Source organism: Astatotilapia calliptera, chromosome 12 (assembly GCF_900246225.1).
Source record: "Astatotilapia calliptera chromosome 12, fAstCal1.2, whole genome shotgun sequence".
Taxonomy (NCBI): domain Eukaryota; kingdom Metazoa; phylum Chordata; class Actinopteri; order Cichliformes; family Cichlidae; genus Astatotilapia; species Astatotilapia calliptera.
Genome location: NC_039313.1, coordinates 17,177,678 through 17,197,785, shown reverse-complemented (window position 1 = coordinate 17,197,785; position 20,108 = coordinate 17,177,678). Strand labels below are relative to the sequence as shown.

The window sequence follows — 20,108 nt, the reverse complement described above, 5'->3', positions numbered from 1 at the left end:
TGTATTTACTGTACTGAGTATTATTTACTGTACTGCACACTGTGTGAGTCTTTTGGACAATGCGGCTTGGCCAGAGTAGAACTAGAGCAGAACAGAGTAGAACTGTCTCAAGTGGTAGAGTGGATGTGTGTGTTTTAGTTAAGTCACTGTATGTGTGTGTGGTTGAGTGAATGCGAGTTGCAGTAGTTAGTGCTAACTAACTTTTTTAAGAAGCACCCAATCAAAAGAAAGTAGTCTTACTGGAAAGGTGGCCTACATTTCTACAAAATAAAAAATACTGCAAATTCACAACCCGGTGATGTCATGTAGTATAATATGAGTTGCAGAGGATATTTTTTTTAGCAATTTACACAATTCAACCTAAATCCCTACATAATTAGATGCAGGGCTTGTTTTTTCTCCGTGTCTAGTTCCTTGATCTAAGTAAGGCTTCTACAACTATCTCCAGGACCACACTCCCTACAAAATCATGATCATCGAGCAGGAAGTTAAAGGAAGACTCGTGACCGCATGCAGTCGCCCCATGCCTGACTCTGCACATAGAGGAAAGCTCAGCGTGGAGGAGTGGGTGAGGAGGAGCTAAAGTGAAAATGAATAGTCCCCATGTGTTTACATAGTTCGCCATAACTTACCTATACGCCAGAGTCATGCACTCAAAGAGCTTCGTCAGTGAGGCGTCTATGGAGAAGTGCGACGAGCTCGCTTTTCCAAAATGATAGGTCTGACACGTTTGTTTGTTGACAGTGTCGAAGTCGTAGCCTTTCTTCGGCGGATGCTCGGTGTGGGGCGAGGACACCATGAAGTGTCCGCTATGGATGATCTGAGACTCCAGTCCTTCTGCCTTCCTCAGCCCTAGGTGAGTCTCCTCCGTGTCCGAGTCGTCATCCTGCTCCTGCTTTATGCTCGCGGAAGGGCAACGATATTTGTGCCGCAGGGACACCTCGCTCATAGCCATGTCGATAACTCACCAGACAAATGGCTAAAGTTAGCCAGCAAGCTAGAACAATAAAACTCTCCCTTTCATGAGTCTCTCCGGAGAACACGCCGACCGTTAAACTTCACCAGCTTCACGCCGCGGAGTCGAGGCCCTCGGTTCACTCATCGCTAAGCTCGCTGTCGGTCATTAAACTCCCAACTTAACTTGTTGTCTTGAGTTGACGTAGCTACGAGTCTCAACCACCAGCTGACGAGAAGCTGCTCACTGGACCCTCTGCCCAGAGCAGGAAGTTCCTGTCGAAAAGCGCCTCTGATTGGGCCGCCGCAGAGCCCCGCCCACTAATCAGACCCTGCAGCCACAGGCACGTTTCTGCAGCGAGGAAAGACGAATGATCACGCTTGTGAATTGTGAAAATATCTTTAATTTAAGGATCGGGTTTAGTGGTTTAGAGACAAGGTTAGAGAAACAAGTCTGAGATGGTTTGGCGAGGATAGGTGATATATCAGAAAAAGGGCTTTAGAATATTGAGCTGCAAGGTAGAAAGAAAAGAGGAAGACCTCAGAGAAGATCCGTGGGTGTGGTGAAGGAGGACATGCAGCAGGATGATTTGACAGAAGATCCTAGGAAGCCAGATGATCCGCTGTGGCGACCTATGAAGGGAGCGGCTGATAAAAGAGAACAAGACTTGTTTTAAATCTTCCTTTATTAGAATGCATTTTCTACATTTAACATGTGGAAGCGATTATCATCAGAAACACTCAAATATCAACAGAAAAAAAACTCTCTACTGCTTAACTGACTTTTTGTATTAGTATAAGATATAATGTTTTATATTTTAAGCTAAACACAGATTACACTCTACCTTCTGTTAATAACATGTTACAGTAATACTGCTGGTCTTTAAACAGACCAGCAGAGCTAAAACCTCGTCATAAACACAGATTCTCAGGCAGACGTTTTTGGTTCATCACTCTGGAGGGGAAGACTTGCTGCTCTGCTCGGCTGAGGACGTGAAGCCCAGGATCTGACCTGTGAATGTCTCCACAGATATCTCACTTGGGATCACAGAGTCCAGTGTATACTCTGAATGTCCACCTGAGTACATGCACAGAAAAAAATATTTTATTCTCAGCATTTATGTGAATTTTTTGGTAATGACTTGGAAGTATATGTTGTTGCATTACACACTTTTAGGTTCAGATAGTCCCCCTCCTTCTTCCTCCTCCTCCTCCTCCTCCACATCATCGAGGCCTAAAAGAGCAGTGAAACACTCCACCACCTCTTCCTCTGTCATGTGTTCTCCTGGGTTTAATATCAAAATAACAAACGTGTTGGATGAGCTAATAAAAACTGACAATAAAACATGGACCATAGGATTAAGATTTATAACCAGTAAGATGCTGACCAATCATTCTCGTTACCTCGAACCTGTAGAAGTTCTATCAGCTCTTGTCTCTGTAGGACAGGCTGTCCTGTGCTGTCAACCTTCCCAAGGGCCCAAAAAGCTCTAACCAGATCACTGCTAGAGATGCTGAAGGCCGGCCGGTGGTTGACATACAGCTTGATAAATTCCTCCAGGTCAACGTCATTTACATATTTTCCTGTTTCGGCATACTTACTGAACTTAACTTCATTTTGCATGTCTTCTATCTGGTGAAGAAAATATGTTTAACTGTTATTAAAGGGTTGAGATTAAGTGGCGGTTTTAGTTTCACTGAATTTACCTCTTGTTCAGTAGGATAGTACCCCAAAGCTCTCATGAGAGAGGAAACCTCTGACAAGGGGATTTTGCAAGACACTTGTCGTTTCTCCATCGAGTCCACGCCTTGATGATGGACTTGGCAGTAATAAAAAAAGTCCTCCATCTCCTAAAGACAGAAGAACTCCCATTACTGATTAAAATGTCACAGTAAACAACAGTTTTAAAACTTGTACTAGGGCGAGGACTTATCTTATTTTCTTGTACTATTTAGAAATACATTTTATGCGTGGCCATGTGCATTGGTCTTCAGTTCCGAATGTCCAAAATAGTTGCCATATTTTTTTAAAATATATTTCTCTGTAAACTCATTTTGTATAGCCATGCATAAAAAAGTGTAGGCTCATATTTTTTAAAGAAAATTTCAATTAAATAAGCGAAATTCATGCACATATGCCTTTCTCTCTGAGAACCAACAGAATTAAAAGCACAATGAATCCGTTAGATTAAATAAACTTTTTTGGGGAAAGTTGGGAAATTATTGTCTAGGTCATGTAGGTTTAAATAAAAATAAAAAAAGAATAGCTCAATGAAATAAACACAATTTAAAAAGAAAAAATAGTAAGTAAAAGGAGGAGAATTAATACATAAACATTTAACAACAGAGCTCCGTGAATTAAAAAAAGACATTTATATTAAGGTGCTTAACAACCAGAGATCAAACAAATACATACATGTATTGTAGTTTTTGGTGCACAAAATACCATATTATATAATGCCATTAATGCCAGTGGACACTTTATTAGTTACATGTTGATCGTCCATGTTGGACCACTTTTTGCTTTCAGAACTGCTGAAAGTTAAAACTAAAAGTAAAACTACCTCAGGGGTAATCTGAGGTAGTGCAAAAAGTGTGTAAAATGTTTGGAATTTTTTTTATATCCTGACAGGTGTGTTCACCTGTCACAAAAAGAAGAGTTATGGTAGAGTTATATAAAGGACTGTGGGAATTATTTCCTGTAGCATTCTTTATGGTAGCACTAAATCTGAGGGAGAATGAGCTCTGGTCCCTCTGTAGTGTGGAGCGGATGATTGAGAGCAGTTTGTTTAGTGACTTCCTGTCTCTCACTGAGACAGGCAGAGGAACACAAAGTGGAAGAACGTTTGATGGCTGATGAGGTGTTAAGATTGGTGCTGTGTGGGGAGGGGCAACAGGGGGTCCAGTACTGTATCCTTTTTTGCTCGTTTTTATTTCCTGAACTGAAAACCCTCTTTTTTCATTCATTAGGGCTTTCAGGTCAATGGTGATCCAGGGTTTGTTCTTAGGTAAACATCGGGCATGCTGTTTAGGACAATGGTATCCTTGCAGAAATTTATATAACTTGTGATACAATCCACGATTCTGATGATGTCATCCCCACGTGGCTTGTCCGACTCTGCATTGTCGAAGGGGAGTATGGAGCAGAACTTCGCAAGCTTCCTGAATCCACCTCATCACAGACTTCATGGCAACATGGAGTCTTTGAAGAGCAGGGACATATTGAGATCTTAACAGGACCAGGTTGTTGTCTGAAATACCTACTGGGTGCAGGGCGGGGGCTTTGTATGCATTCCTGCTGTCTGCATATAGATGGTCAAGAGTTTTATTATCCCATGTTTTATAGTCCACATACTGCTGAATAGATGGCAGAGTGGAGTCGGTTGGTGCTCAGCTGAGCATCATCTGCCTGAGACTCATTAGACATCAGATGTTTTTTCTTCCCTGTCCAATTTTGGTGAGCTTGTGTGAATTGTGGCTTCAATTTCCTGTTCTTAGCAGACAGAAGTGGCACCCGGTGTGGTTTTTAGCTGCTGTAAGATAAGAGAGATAAGATAAGATAAAACTTTATTAATCCCTCAGGTGGGTTCCTCTGGGAAATTCGGTTTCCAAATAGCACAGCACTGACAGAAGTTACAGAATGTGAGCAGAATACCATATATACACATATATAAATACAGAGACATATATAAATAAAGCATATACAAAAGGGATGAATAGAATAAATAGGAATAAGAATATAAGGGAATTGCACATTTCAAGTATTGAAGTCTATTGCACCGTTGGTTATTAACAAAAAGTATTGCACAGTGAAGAGGCACTACAGCTTAGTTGTTCCCCCCTCCTTTGTCCTCCTGTTTCCCCTCCAGAGAGGAGTTAAACAGTTTGATGGCGTGTGGGACAAAGGAGGGTTTTTTTTTAAAAGTCTGTTGGTTCTTGTCTTTGGGAGAAGCAACCTGTCACTGAACAGACTCCTCTGGTTGTTTATGGACGTGTGCAGCAGTTTCTTTAGTGTCCTTTTCTCTGCCACTGTCACCAGAGTGTCCAGCTTCATGCCGACCACAGAGCCAGCCTTCCTGATCAGTTTTTCCAGCCTGGATGAGTCCTCCTTTGCTGTGCTGCTCCCCCAAAAGTACTCCAGCAACCACCGACTGGTAAAACATCCTCAGGAGCTTCCTGCAGATGTTAAAAGACCTCAGCCTCCTGAGGAAGTACAGTCGGCTTTGGGCTTTTTTATACAGGTGCTCTGTGTTGGATGACCAGTCCAGTTTGTTGTCCACCCACAGCCCGAGGTACTTGTACTTGTTGACCACCTCCACCTCCTCTCCCTCTATCTGAACCGGCAGTGGACCTGTTCTGGACCTCCCGAAGTCCACAACCAGTTCCTTGGTCTTTGAGGTGTTGAGTTGCAGGTGGTTTGTGTGACTCCATGTGACGAAGTTCCTCACCAGACTTCTGTACTCCTCTTCCTGATCATCCCAGATATACCCCACGATGGCTGTGTCGTCTGCAAACTTCTGAATGTGGCATAATTCAGAGTTGTAGCAGAAGTCAGAGGTGTACAGGGTGAAGAGAAGAGGGGACAGCACAGTTCCCTGTGGTGCTCCTGTGCTGCTGACCACAGTGTCAGACATGATGTCCTTCAGCCTGACGTACTGTGGTCTGTCAGTGAGGTAGTCGGAGATCCAAGTGACCAGGCAGGGGTCCACCTCCATCCTGTTCAGTTTTTCCTGAAGCATACAGGGCCGGATGGTATTAAAGGCACTGCAAAAGTCAAGAAACAGGATCCTGACCGTGCCTTTTCCCCCATCCAGGTGTGAGTGGGCTCTATGCAGGAGGTACAGGATGGCATCCTCCACTCCGACATCCGCCTTGTATGCGAACTGTAGTGGGTCCTGGGCATGTTGTACCTGTGGTTGGAGGAGGTTGAGGAAGAGCCGCTCTAGAGTCTTCATAAGATGTGACGTCAGTGCCACCGGTCGGAAGTCATTCAGCTCATTGGGCCGGTTCCTTTTGAGGACTGGGACGATGCAGGATGTCTTCCATAGGGCGGGCACTCTCCCCAGTCGCAGACTGAGATTGAAGACTCGTTGTACCGGCTCCCCAAGTTCAGCAGCACACGCCTTTAGCATCCTCGGACACACCTTGTCTGGGCCTGCTGCCTTCCTGGGGCAAAGCTTCCTCAGTTGTCTCCTGACCTGATCCACTGTGACACTGGGAGATGATTGGGGGGATGATTGGGATGTCCTGCTGTAGCCCATCTGCTTCAAAGAGTTAATCTTCTGCATACGTTCGTTGCAAGAAGTGGTCATTTAAGTTACTGTTGCCTTTCTGTCAGGTCAAAGCAGTATTGATATTCTCCTCTGACTCAGGAAATCAGCAACACATTTTTTCCCCAGAGAACTGCCGCTCACTGGGTATTTAGTCTCTGTGAACCATAGAATTGGTTGTGTGGGAAAATACTCGCAGAGCAGCAGTTTTTGAAAAACTCAGATGAGCCCATCTGGCACTAACAACCATGCCATGTTCAAAGTTACTTAAATCACCTTTTTCCCCATTCTGATGCTCAGTTTGGCCTTCAGCAGGGTGCCTTGACCATCATCTTGACCATGTCTACATACACTGCTGCCCTATCCAAGCTGATATATTTGCATTAACAAGCACTTGAGTAAGTGTGCCTCTAACATGTTTCAGTCTAAAAAAATCTGAATAATGCTATGCTTGTTTACTTAAAGCTCAGCAGAAAAAGGAAAAATTTTACTCACTCTGTAGAACTTGCCATCTCGTCCTCCCTCTAAGAGATTGTAAAAAGGTACCATGTCCTTTCCGCCCAAAGCGGCTGCTGCCTCAAGCACACTACATTCATCACAGGAAAGGAGACAGATTTCAGGAAACATCATTATACTGCTCTTTCATTTCGACTGATTACAAGGTTGCTATTTAGAAAAAAAACATACTTCAAGTTTATTTCCCATGAGAGGACTGTGCAGTCTGCTCCTCCTGCAGTGAAAATGAATCTGCCATCATAGGAGCAGGCAAACGCAGACACTCCTGCTGAATGGCAGATCAAAGCATTTGACTTGTAGGGGTTCCCATCCAGTGGCAGAATCTGGAGACCCAACTAAAGAAAATACAAAATACTCTTCATGACAGTATCACTGTCAATGTGATGACAATTTGATCAGAGAAAAGAAAGACACAAAAAACGTCTGCATTCAGTCGACTGCAGGAATTTAAACAAGACACACCATTTGGTGGAAGTGAAAGTCAAACATTTGTCAGTAAAATACTGCAAACACTGACCTTTTCCATTGTGATGAACGCCAGGTAATATGAGTTTGTATCAGCTTTTTCAGACTTGGGAAGAACAACTATCTTTTTAATTGGAGAGCCATATGTTGGGCCTTGAAGGGTCTTTCTGTTTTTGTAAAACATGTAATAGAGATGCGTGAGTATTTTGCTGTGACACAACATCTGACTGATCTTGTTACAGTATTTTGCAGACCTGCACATCTTTGTTGTGCTGTTGAAAAGCCTCATCTTATATTGATCTGTGATGATGAGGAGAAACTGCTCTGCCGTTAGGGGAGGATACCAAGTCATGCACATTGGCACGCCGCTTTGCTCAATGCGCTCCGAGCTTAAGATGACAAGCCGGTCCATGCTGCTGTTCTCCAGGTCGTACTCCACCTTTTATTCAGTTCCACACAAGCACAGAGATTTGCGTGTACCATTATCGTGTCAAAAACAAAACAGTGAAGTAGACAAGAGTGCTGCAACTTAGACCAGGTAGACTAACCAGTTGGCAGTCCATTCCCAGAGAGAGTAGTCTGGGTTGGGTGCTGTCCAGGTGAACCCCAAAAAGAAGATCTTTGATGGGCTTGTAGTGAGAGTGGATCCTACCCAAATGCATCCACTGAGGTAAAGAGCCTTCTTTGGTGATCAAGTGAAACACTGACACTGCTTTTCCAGCATCCTGACAGACGCGCAAATCATAAATCATCTCACAACAACAACAACAACAAAAAATGTTTCTGTAGCAATGACAGCTCTAACAAAACTCAATACATTATAACAAATTCCAATCCACACAGTTCTCTCACTCACCGCAGTGGCGAGATATTTTGAGTCTGAGGAGAAGGTGATGAGTTGGATGCTGTCTTTGGTGTAATGTAAAGCTTCCTCTTGTTCACTCTCTAAGGTTCTGGCATTCAGTATGTGAACAGCTCCACTTGCAAAACCAACAGCCAGATATAATCCTGTTTAGAAATGAAATGTGACAAACAAAATCTAACAGCAGCTTTTACACACTGAGGATATGGAAGCACTTTTCTTTTTAAACATAGTCTGACCTTACCTTTAGGGTCAAATGTGACACACTGAATCTGCTTCTCTGTGTTAAAGACCTTTCTACCACTGCGTACTTTGCTGCTATAGTCCCACATTTCTAAAATGCCTCCGTGGTTGCCAGTGACCACAGCTGACTGACTGGGGTGGCATGTCAGTGCATGTATAGGCTCATAATCCTCGTCCAGCACAATTCGAGTGATGAGGCTCTCTGCGTTCACATGCACAACTCTGTGACTGACAGTGGTCACAGTGAAGTTCCTGCAGAAAAAGACAGGTCAGCTTGCCTAAAAATGTATAATGTGTATTTTCATTATGCTGTGTAAAACAGTTCAGCGTGAAGATATAGTATCGGGTTCAACATAACAAGTGTCCTGATGGCTTTGAGCCAGTAAAAAAGTGTGTGGCCTATGTTGATTGGCCAGCACAGATCAATTCCTCTGTGAACATGAATGGATGCTCACTATTATTTTCTTTTAATCTCTTTAAACTACCTCTGCACATAAATTAAAAGAAGAAAAGTGAACTTTTTGTAAGTAAAGTTAGTAAGTAAAATTTATTTACATAGCACTTTTAAAGCCAGGAATCTGTTACAAAGTACTTTGCGGGGAATGTAAAAATACATCAGACAAAAAAAACAAACATATTAAACAAAAACATTACCCAAACGCCTGTCTAAACTGATGAATTTTTCAGCTGTTTTTTAAAATAAGCCACAGTTTTGTCTGCTCCTGTCCACCACAAGTTTGTTAAACATAGCAGTACCACAAACTCATATAAGGAGAAGTAGGTAAAATAGAAGCTGTCTGTCTATCTTGTATTTTTGCTGAGTGCTGACAGAAATAAATCCATCTCTCTCTAGCAATGGTACCTGCAACGTACAGGGCTGAATCTAAAAAGGGAAGCAGTGGTTACTACAGTGCATCAAGCTTTAGATTTATAATATAAAATATAAATCTACCAATAATATTTGCTATGTACTTGAGTATAGAAAGTAATCAGACTGGTGTCTCTTTTATGGCCAGTAAAAGTCTGATCTACTGGTTCAGTGGCTCTTTAGGCTGAACACTGTAGTAGAGTAAATTTGTATACCTGGTAATTAAGGGTTTGAAATCCAGTCTGTACTCCTGCTGCCTCCTTATCCACTCTTTGGAAAATGAAATAGAAACAATGGCATCCAGATTTAATTCAGTGTACCGAGCGAGCAGGGTGAATTTGCCATTGTAAAAGCAGATGTGGCTTTCAGTATTGCACGTTACGATGCAGCTGTGCAAGCATACAGACAAAGATAGATTAGGAACCGGTAAATGCAGGTCACAACTCACATGCAACAACAGACAATATTTCTTGCTGTGCCCACCTGTCGGTGACGGCCAGAACAGTGATTTGCTGTTGCTGGAGGTTGATTCGATTGGCCGTGTCTTCTTTCACAAGCCACTCAACAACACCACCTCCAGAGGCTATTAAGATCTTAGGCTCTTCCCAGTGAAACACAGACCGACTGAGAGACATATTTGCCACACCAAAATTTTCAGAACGGTCCAAAGTAAATTCAGCAGCACCACTGGTTTCCTTATTGAACTGTAATGGCAAAACACACCAGAACACAAATCAATATATTCAGTTACATAATGAGACAGACAGTTTAATAACAACTTCAAATTTAGAAGATTATCTTCACCTTCTTGAACTTCAGGTCAGTGTACTGCAGACTTCCACTTGCCTGAAAAAGGATGAGTCTATCACTATCACAATAAATACATAACAGTTGTACTACGCTTTTAAAAAAAAATACTGAACAGCTGAACTCACGCTGCTGTAGAATAACACATGACTTTCACTGCTGCTGAGCAGCTGAGAGCTATTCTTCAGCCTAAACATGATGTAATCCTGAAAAACAGCTTAACACTTCAACATCTGTTCACCACAGTGCCGTTTCCATAAAGCAAAGGTGCTATTCACATACTGAGAAAGCATATTTACCTGAAAACCATATTTAGGATTGAGCTCGGTAAACCACAAAGGCTGTTCTGATTCATTGGTCCAGTCCCAAATGCACACACGCTGAAAAGATCGCCATATAATTTAAGCAGATTGTCAGTTCATGAAAAGTTTGCTTTTACCATACAGGCACTGTTTGTCCTATTGTGTTTGTATGTAAGTGTTTCTAAGACCAGGAAGTGTTGCTTAATATAAAATTTCCCTTTTCGTGAAGAGCATGTTTCATAATCTCAGCAGTAACTTCTTTTCTTTTTAGGTGTATCTAAACTGTGGGTGTCAGTGTAACTCTTATATGTAAAATAAAATGTGATAATAGTATAAATAACTATGTAATTGTAATTTTGTATACGTTTGGACAATTCTGGTTAAATAACTGACTTACACCATTTTGAGTGAAAAGGACAGCATACAATGTGTAAAGTTTTCAATTGCTCCCTCTCACAAAACATCCTCAGAATCAGCTTTTTTTGTGTAATAGCTGCAGTATATTTAAATAAGCCATACAAAATGTTACCTTCCACATCAGCAGCATTCTCTGAGCTACACGCCTCATGATTGCATAGGAGGGGGTCAAAAATCACACTATTTTGGTTCACTTTTTCACTAAAATTGTTTCATCATTGCGATATGGCCAAACTGTCAACATTTCACAGTCTATACTTACAAATGTTGAAATTTGACTATATTAGACATTTCTTTTGACCAGGAAATAACAGGGCTAGAAGATTAGTCTGGTAAAATGCAACTAAAAGGGAGACCTTGCATGCGCTATAACTTTTTTTGACCAGCTGCAGTCATGTGAAAAACAAAGTGCACACTTACTGCTTTAGCAGCCAGGTGATGATAGAGATATTATGTAAATATAGACAGATAAATGTAGAAATATAGATATAATATGAAATGTAAATCTAATCTAATAATCTTTGCTGTAAACTATATGCTTATCCTCATCAAGTGTGAGCACCTCTGTAACAGGAGAGGTTTTGGCAGTTTGCTGGTCTGGAACTTTCAGGTTAGGTTTGTATTAATACAGTCTCACAGTCTTTCCAGCAATGGATGTCTCAGCAAATCCACCCCTGCTCAGAGAAACTGCAAAAAAACTCAAGAGCTACATCGGAGACTCTAAAGTCCTTGGTTTGCATGATAAATGCTATATTTAGAAAATTAGAAAAAGACTGATCAAGTATGGCTGGTCTAGAAGGGCTGTCGTGATAAAGCCTCTTCTCTTCTAACAAGAACATGGCAAAACAGGTTAGTTTTGCAAAGTTGCATCCGAACAAATCACAAGACTTATGTAACAATGTTCTTTGGACAGATGAGACCTAAGTGGAGATTTTAGGTCATAATGTAAAAGTTTGGTCAAAGTTTTTAGTCAGAGTCCAGACCTCAACCTGATTAAAATGCTGTGCTGGGACCTTAAGAGAGTGGTGAATAAATGAATACCCACAAACCGCAATGTCAAAAGTTTTCCACAATAATGCAAGAGACTGATAAAGTCATACAGAAAATGGTTATTGCTACTAAAGGTGGTTCTAAAAGCCACCGATTCATGGGGTGTACTTATTTTTTCACAGAAACCGTCCTGCAAAACCTTCTTTTCCATATGACTGCCAATCCCACATGGTGATATGACTCTTAAAAAAATGACCTAAAATGACTAAAATGCAGTTTCATTGAAATATTAGAAAAACAAATTTAAAAAAGAGCGATTAATTTATATACATTTTACTGATGCTGCTATCATTTTTTATTTTCCATACACATATTATGATTACAGTGATTTATTTTTTATTTGTATTTTTTGCCAGCACAATAGCTCGGTGGAAATTTGATATTGTGACAGCCCTGAGCTGCCATACTTACTTGAAATTCTTCTGTCCCAAGTGTTGCCAGATGTTTTGTGTCGCTTGAAAACGCTATTGCTATGACACCGGCGTCAGGGTGACAGTCAAACAACGTGTTCACAGGAATACTGTAACATTTATCATATAGGTGGTTACCATTGAGAGCAAGGTTAATGCAGTGAAAATGCCTCAATGTGTGAAGAATGAAGAGATACCCAGAGTAGGAGTCCCATATGATCACCATGCCATTTGGTCCCCGGTCTGCTGTTGCAATCCAGCGTCTGTCTTCACTCACACACATAGATGAAATGGAGTGGGAGTGCCCCTGAAGATATTAAGGAGAATATATAAATCTGCACACCTGTTATGAAAAGATATATACTGTGAACATTTAACATGAAAACCCAGGCTAACATGATCTGATTTCTCAGACTGTTTATTGCAACTTAAAGCAATGACTTACTCTTACATTGTTCAAAAAGCTGAAGTGATTTTTACCTTAAGCATGTGCCGGGACTTTGAGGTGTGATTGTAAATAATTCCAACATGAGCCGCAGCATAGAGCAAAACCAGCTCATCCTGGTCTTGCAGAGTGAAAACGGGAAGAGCAGGGCTCATGCCACAGATGAAATCTAGTGACTGGATGAAGGACAGGTTTAGGGTATTGCCAAGAATATGTGAAGTAAAACAGACAAATACTTTCAAATTACACTCAAATATAAACACTGATTGGGACATACTTACCAGTACATGTGCTTCAGCATCAGTTGTCTTCTTTGAGAAAAGTGTGTCTCTAGTTGCAGTGTAGACTTGAGACTGCCCAGTCCTCCTCGGTATGTCAGAGTTTTCCTTTTCTTTATCCTTACCTGCTTCTCCCCTGTCCTGTTCTTGTCCCACTACTGGGTGCTTTTCAGCTTCATAGCTTGTGGGTGGCTCCATTATGATTAACCTTACCTTTTGGTACTTATATAAGCCTTCTCCTTATTATCCTTGCCCTAAATTAACTGTAGGCCAAATAGTAACAGAAAAACAACACATTTAAGCTCTATTCGATATTTGCTCTTTCTAATTTTATTCCTACCAAAAGTTTTTGTCTGTTCTGTCTGGCTGCTACTTGGAGGGAAGCGTTTCGTTGCCTAGTTACAGAAGATCAACGGATGAGCCTTTTCAAATTAAAAGCATGATAGTCACAAAAGCACTCGAAAGCATTAAAGGTGGGGGGAAATGCTTTCCTTTCGATATGAAAACACCAGGAGGATCTTTCTGGTCATTTAATATGTTTATTTATTGTAATTGTTACATTACTTATAGGATAATTACTGTCAAAAAAATAAACATTGTACTTTCTTTGGTGCTCATAGTAAGCCAGGAATGTCCTAAATAAGTTTAGTATAGACATTCCAATGAAAACAATTGTCAACAAAAAAAAATTCAATTGCCTTTAAAAATTATGAAATAAAAATTATTATAGTTGCTCCAGTTCTAATTGATGTATCACAGGTTCTGAACAGTGCTCCATGCAAGAAACCCAATAAAAACTGAGTGGTCAAAGCTGTCATATATGCCCTTATGGGATAGATTTGGTTTGGAAAGCTCTGTGGGTGATCTACTAACCGCTGCTTGTTTTATACAAACACAAACCAGTTCACTTAGCCCTGCCCCCTGACATTTATGATCTGTGAGGTTGACAGATAAAATAAACTCACGATGCACTGTATCATATTTAATCAAATAGTGACATGATTAAATATGTTTTTAAATAAAATAATTATGTATTTAAATATTTTTGTAATTTTGATTAGTTGACAATTATTCCATTATTTGATTATGTATTTTTTTTTAAAGATAAAAGCCACGATAGACAAGATTATGTGGTTATTAACTATAATAATACGAGATCGCATTAACCAAAAATATGTTTTATTTTGAAATCTACAGATGCTCGGTATATATAAAGCTTTTACTTTGAAGGGTCGACACGGTGTCCAAATACCTGTACTTTCACGGTTTCCTTCCGGATGGTTTTTCCGGTTGCACGGCTTTAGAAGCGGCGGACTTTCTGGTTCTGTTTCGTGCCACTGGGCGTTATTAATGTTTGCTACCTGTTCTTAGCCTTTTGTTTTTTCTTACTAAATGTCTTCAACTGAGGTCTGAAAGGTTCTCGTTATCAGTATGAAGCGTTTATGACTGTGACGACTCCAGAAAGTAAAGGAGCGCTTTGATAAGATAACAGCTGGGGCTGGTAATGGTTTTATCAGCTGACAGGTGAGACTGACGGTTGTGTTTAAAACGAGGTTTTGGTGACTGATTTAATGATTGACTGGTCACTCGCTTTTAGTTGGTACTAGCATTAGCATTAGCCAGCGGTTCTTGTCGCCAATCCCCCTCAGCTGACAGTCAGCCGCTCCAGCTTGAGATGCTAACGGCTAACACCCAACTCTTATACACTCGGGGATTAGACATTATGCCTTCATTGAAAAGTTTTGAATAAAATGTTACCACGAGGCTATAGCTTTTTGCAATAGTACTCGATACTGCCGAAAAAGTTAGTTAACTCTCAGCGCCATAGAAATGTATAAGACGTCTTAGGATACTAGGATATTTTAGGATATTTTTCACTCACTGGACACTTTAAGTAGAGCTTGCTAGTGTCGGCTTGGATTCTCTTTTGCAATCAGATTGGCCTTAATGCTTCACGCTATAGATTCAGCATTGAACCGGAAGCATTACGCAGAGATTTTTGTCCATATTGACATGACAGCATCACACTGTTGCTGCAGATTTGTCTGCTGCACATCTATGATGTGAATCTCCCGTTCCATCACATCCCAAAGGTGCTTTATTAGATTGAGATCTGGTGACTGTGGAGCTCACTCAAGTACAGTGAACGCATTGTCGTGTTCAGTAAACCAGTTTGTGATGATTTGAGCTTTGTGAAATGGTGTGTTGTCTGTCCCATCAGAAGATAGGAACACTGTGGTCATAGAGGGATGGAAGTGGTGAGCAACAATACTCCGTTATGCTGTGGTGTTTAAGCAATGCTTAGTCGGCACTAAGGTTCAAAGTTTGCACAGCACCACCAGCCTGAACAATTGATACAAGGCAAGATGGATCCATGCATTAATGTTTTCTGACCCTGTGCCAAAATGGAATTTGGACATTTTTCCAATCTTATATTTATCAGTTTTAGTTGTTCAGTTTAATGTTCTTTGCGTCACTGCAATTCTGACATTATGTGGTCATCCAGAATCATAAAATGAGACTTGGTTGAGTTTTTGTTTTTTGTTTTTTTTATTTTCACAGGGTGTTGGGCTATGGTACGCATAACCAGGCTATAGTTTCAAACACACAACTGAGCTTTCTTTAAAATTACTGACGTTTTTTATAAGACAAATATTGAGTAGTTAAGTATAATAATTATGATGATAAGTATAGTGGAACTTTACTTTTTTTGTGCTCTAAAGCTGAATTGTATGTCTAGCAGGTAGCATATAAAAGACATGTGGATGGATAAACAGAGAGGAATCAGAGTTTCTCAGGAGGAGCTGCTCTGTAAGAACGCATGTGGTTACTATGGAAACCCAGCATGGCAGGGTTTGTGCTCCAAGTGCTGGAGAGAGAGGGCACGGGCCGCTGGAACCCCGAGAGAAGAAATTAGGTAAACTTTATTCACGCTGTTACGTTTGCTCATTATGTTAAAGTATATTGAAAATGTATGTGAGAATACTGCCCTTTAATATGACATCTGGATATGTGAGGGTATAACGCATCAGTCTAAATGCAGATAGAGAGACCTTCCATTTGTTTTCTGTCTCTCAGCTCGGGACAGAGATGTCTAATCCTTTCATTCCTCATAGACCGCGCAGTGATGGAACGCTCCCCACATTCTCCAAATTTGAGGAGAAGAAAAACATTGAGAAAGGTCGTCGAATTAACACAGTGAGAAGACTGTTCTGGGGCAGCCCATCGCCTCCAAAACCTCAAGGTAAAACTTTAGTTTTGTGGTTGTCTTAAAGTCATTATTAGGTCAACAGCCAGTTACAGCAGCTAGCCCCATTTGAGGTTGCCACAGCAGATCAGCTGCCTCCATTTCACCTTGTCCAAGCATCCTCCTCTGTCACACCAACCAAGGTGGCCCTTTTTACTTTTTTTCTGCAATCCTGTCTCTCTGAAATACTCAAAAAGAAGAATAACTTAATACTACCCAGCACCTCTGAATAGAAAGCCAGAATTCTTCCTCTAAACATTGTCATTAAGTCCATGAAGGTAAAAGTTTTAACCTTCACTCAGTATTTTTGCTGTCTGTAAGAAACCCCCCCCCCCCCCCCCCCCCGCAAAATGCAGAGAATAAGGCAACAGACTTTACTAATAATCACTGTACATAAACATCCACCATACCTTCTGCTGAACCAGAATGCACTATATATACTGTTTTGGTCTTTTGTACACATCCAAATTATACATACCTATATACTATATATAGTATTACCAGGCCTCTGGAGAACCTCAAGACATGTTAAGGATGTAATTTACCCATATTATATAGCTGTGTTGGATCAAGGACACATCTAAAACCTGCAGGACACTGGCGCTTGAGGCCTAGAGTTCCCTCACCCCTGGATTAGATTATCTGGCTATCTGTTTGGATTTTGCTGCCTCTTCACCTTTTGACTATTTGTCCCTCCAGAGTCTTCTGAAAGCCGTGCAAATGTGTTAAAAGCCTACGAAAACCTTGAGCCTGGAGACTTCACTGGTTTCCTAAAGATACTTCGGAGTCCTCCTTCCCAGCGCTTGCAGTCCCGCTGTACAGCTTTTCTCAACACAATGGAGGCATACCATGTAAGCAGTTTAAGCATCTAACACGACAATTATGTCACGAGCTAGAGGCATCCTGATCATCGATTCACGTCATCTTTGCAGGATCTGCCGGTGCAGAAGCAGTCAGACCTCGTGCAGGATTTTTATCAGTCTTTTGCTGAATATTTTAGCAGTGAGTACAGATCTGTTCCAAACTGTGTATGATGCAATATTTGTATTTAAAGTGGCTTTTAAATCGCTGTTTATGTTTTCAGGTTTTCCTGAAGCTCAGGTCACTCAGATAATGGAGCATGTAGAGAAGTTAATAATGACACGGCTGCACAAATGGGTTTTCTGCCATGACAGCTGTGATGATGAACAGAAGGACCTGGCTCTCCAGAGAAGGATCCGGTACATCAGCTGTGTTTTGTTTTGGTTTTACCCATCTTGGAAAAAAAATTCCAAACTTCTAATCCTGAGTTAAAAGTCAGGATTAGAAGTTTTGTGTTTTTGTTTTTTATAACTAATGTCTCTTATTTGCAGTTCTTTGAACTGGGTTACGCCGCAGATGCTAGGCGTACCTTTTCCTGATGAAAAGGTCTCTGTCACAGGCGACCCCTTTCTGCCTGCTATAACTGGTGATTTAAAATCTCAATACTTAAATGAGCAGTTTGATATGGTGGGAAATGCATTTATTTGCTTTCTTATCTAAAAATTGCATCAAAAGATTCATGTCATGAGCAGCTTTAATGCTGGTAACATATTACCTGTGTACGGGTCCAGGCTTGCCAACTGCAGCCTCGTATTTAACTCCCTGACATAAGAAAAGAAAAAGTGCATTTCCCAAAATGAAAAACTGTTACTTTAATGATAAAGGGAGGCATATTTTGTCAATGTCATAACATTTGAAATGAGTTCCAGCCTTTATTTTTCCCACAGCCATAATCGAAATGGATGCCAAACGAGCACCTCAAGACAAACTCGCGTGCGTTTCCAAATGCAGCCAGCATGTCTTCGAAGCCCTTTCCCGCTCAAACAGTGAGCCTGCTAATGCTGATGACTTCTTGTCAAGCCTGGTTTACGTGGTGCTGAAGGCCAATCCGCCTCGCCTCCACTCCAACATGCAATACGTGATTCGTTTTGGGCTCCCTCACAGTCTGATGGCAGGAGAGAGCGGCTACTATTTCACAAATTTGGTGAGTTGACTGAAAAGTTCCTCACCCATCATACACCACAGGGTGTTGTTAGACCTGTTAATAACTCATACGGGTGTCCGCATCTCTTTATTTAGTCCTGTGCTGTGGCCTTCATTGAAAAGCTGGATGGGCCGGCACTCAGCCTCAGTCCAGAAGAGTTTGAAGGCTACATGCTGGGTCAGCGTACTCCCTGTGCATTAAACAGGAGGCAGCAGGTGATCAGTGACACACAGAACCTGCTAGAAGACCTCAAAGGCAGGCAGGAGAAGCTGGACCAAGGTATGGATGCTCTCAATGCGCAGCTACAAAAGTGGGTGCAAGAAGTTCATTCACAGCTGGACGAGACCAGAAGCCAATTTGTCCTGGCTCAGAAGGAGATAACTGCTCAGAAGGAGGTTTTGTTGTCCACTCAGGATAATAAGGAGGAGTCAGTGCTGGTGCTTGAGGATCAAGACGGAGGTTTGAGGGAAACAGGCTGTTAGGCATTTCTATTAATAGAGCTAATCTGGCACTTGACTTTATTTAATCGTCAGCACTAACATTTGTAGGCTGCAGGACAAATGAAGCGTACTTTCCAGTGCCACATTTGCACATGCTCCCAATGCAGGAGTAGGGCATTTGTAAGCCAGCTGAAGATGAAGGAAACTTTATGCATGCAGTAACACAACGTTCACAGAGGTTTTAATGACTAGTCCAAATTATTTGCCCATCTGTCCAATTTAAGCATTGAGCCAATAAATCACATTCCATTTTCCAATAAGAGATCTCATATGTACTATCTAAGCACTCAGGGTACACAGCACTTACAGATGTAGAACAAACACTTTACAATACTTATTCACTATGATAATTTTGAATAGTTTTATACCATTGTGCCTTTATGTATGCTGCTCTGAAATTCCAAAGTAGGCTACAGGACAAGTTGGTGTGACTGTTCTTGACTAAAAGTCAGGGGTGTATTTGTGAAAGCTGTGTATTTGTTCTCAGCACGTGGGTGCAAAAAATCTTTAGCATGCACAAGCTGCACGTTGTTTACAGCTCTAGAAAGATTTCTGAAAAAAATCCAAGGGCTTCATCTAAAGATCTGTGATTGTATGTATCTAATATATTAAAGGTGACACATGATTGAATGTAATGTGTTTGGGTGTTTTCCTTCACTAAAGCCGATGATTATTTGCCATATTGCCAACAGAGAAGTTTTAGAAACTTGGCTTTTTGGAAAGTCAGACAGGTGTCAGATGTTGAAATGACTCAGTCCAATGACTGATAGTCCAAACCTGGTCCTCCTTTACTAATTTCCATTAAAAGCTTTAACTTTTTTTTTTATTAAAAAAACAAAACTTTATCATATAAATGGAAAACTGAAAGGTTTCAAATTCATGCTGAGATTCTAGTAGCAATAACTGTCTGCATCTTATATGATTAGAAAAAACTGTTGGAGCTCTTTTGGAAAATAAATAAATTGGTATACAGGAAAAATAAAGTACTCAAAAAAGCCTCGCACTAATATTTTGTTTAGTTTTGGTGAGGGCAAAAATAGTGATAATCTCTTGCAACTTCAAAATTGTTATTTACAACCAGCATTACTGCATCATCAGGAGGGGGGCGGGGTCCTAGTCATTCAGGATACACAGGCAATAAGTTGACCTAATTTTTTATTTTTTTATTTTTTTTTTTGTGAATATTGTTGCCTAATCTAGATCTTCAGTCGAGTGGAAGAGAGTCTCGGCATAATAACTAAGAGTAAAGTCGCATATAAACATATAAACAATGAGCTATATCAAAAAGGAGAGTTTTGAACCTAATCTTAAAAATAGAGAGGGTGTTTCTCTCCCAAACTAAACGAGCTTGTTCAACAGAAGAGGGCCCCGAGAGCTTACAGCTCTGCTTCTCAGATGGAAGCAGGTAGAGCACAAAAACATCTGAGCTGAGAGATGCACAAAAGGAAGAATCATTGATCACTGTTGTG

At 40.9% G+C, this 20,108-nt stretch overlaps 3 protein-coding genes across 8 annotated transcripts in view; 1 reads left to right on the top strand and 2 right to left on the bottom strand.

The window, feature by feature from the left end:
* Positions 1 to 1,227, bottom strand: part of mlxip (MLX interacting protein) — a 28,213-nt gene extending 26,986 nt beyond the window's left edge. For both annotated transcript variants that reach the window (XM_026187133.1, XM_026187134.1), the window contains exon 1: positions 633 to 1,227. In XM_026187133.1, the coding sequence (XP_026042918.1) occupies positions 633 to 955 (323 nt within the window). In that variant the 5' untranslated portion in view covers positions 956 to 1,227. The remainder of the gene's footprint in view (positions 1 to 632) is intronic.
* A 398-nt stretch (positions 1,228 to 1,625) lies between these two features.
* cfap251 (cilia and flagella associated protein 251) lies at positions 1,626 to 13,438 on the bottom strand. 3 transcript variants are annotated; one of them, XM_026188059.1, is made up of 20 exons: positions 12,891 to 13,438; positions 12,645 to 12,785; positions 12,362 to 12,471; positions 12,166 to 12,274; positions 10,285 to 10,365; positions 10,114 to 10,191; positions 9,983 to 10,024; positions 9,662 to 9,882; positions 9,394 to 9,567; positions 8,312 to 8,562; positions 8,062 to 8,213; positions 7,754 to 7,930; positions 7,460 to 7,644; positions 7,258 to 7,372; positions 6,912 to 7,075; positions 6,720 to 6,810; positions 2,662 to 2,805; positions 2,359 to 2,587; positions 2,126 to 2,239; positions 1,626 to 2,032 (listed from the first exon to the last, which is right to left on the bottom strand). In XM_026188059.1, exons 1-20 carry the CDS (start codon positions 13,083 to 13,085, stop codon positions 1,905 to 1,907), a joined length of 2,901 nt encoding a protein of 966 aa, XP_026043844.1. In that variant the 5' UTR covers positions 13,086 to 13,438; the 3' UTR covers positions 1,626 to 1,904. The 3 variants fall into 3 exon arrangements, 2 of the variants coding, with proteins under 2 accessions (XP_026043844.1, XP_026043845.1); XR_003274093.1 differs by lacking the exons at positions 1,626 to 2,032; positions 2,126 to 2,239; positions 2,359 to 2,587 and adding an exon at positions 4,310 to 4,487 and having other exon boundaries at positions 2,746 to 2,805; XM_026188060.1 differs by lacking the exons at positions 1,626 to 2,032; positions 2,126 to 2,239; positions 2,359 to 2,587; positions 2,662 to 2,805 and adding an exon at positions 3,558 to 4,487.
* Positions 13,439 to 14,124: 686 nt separating this feature from the next.
* On the top strand, positions 14,125 to 19,269 carry LOC113033890 (rab5 GDP/GTP exchange factor-like). 3 transcript variants are annotated; one of them, XM_026188062.1, is made up of 9 exons: positions 14,125 to 14,411; positions 15,628 to 15,804; positions 16,004 to 16,131; positions 16,834 to 16,985; positions 17,067 to 17,136; positions 17,219 to 17,354; positions 17,487 to 17,581; positions 17,883 to 18,139; positions 18,235 to 19,269. In XM_026188062.1, the coding sequence occupies exons 2-9, from the start codon at positions 15,647 to 15,649 to the stop codon at positions 18,619 to 18,621; spliced, it is 1,383 nt and encodes a 460-aa protein (XP_026043847.1). In that variant the 5' UTR covers positions 14,125 to 14,411; positions 15,628 to 15,646; the 3' UTR covers positions 18,622 to 19,269. The 3 variants fall into 3 exon arrangements, with proteins under 3 accessions (XP_026043847.1, XP_026043846.1, XP_026043848.1); XM_026188061.1 differs by having other exon boundaries at positions 14,126 to 14,411; positions 15,631 to 15,804; XM_026188063.1 differs by lacking the exon at positions 14,125 to 14,411 and adding an exon at positions 15,009 to 15,248 and having other exon boundaries at positions 15,631 to 15,804.
* Positions 19,270 to 20,108: the final 839 nt, after the last annotated feature.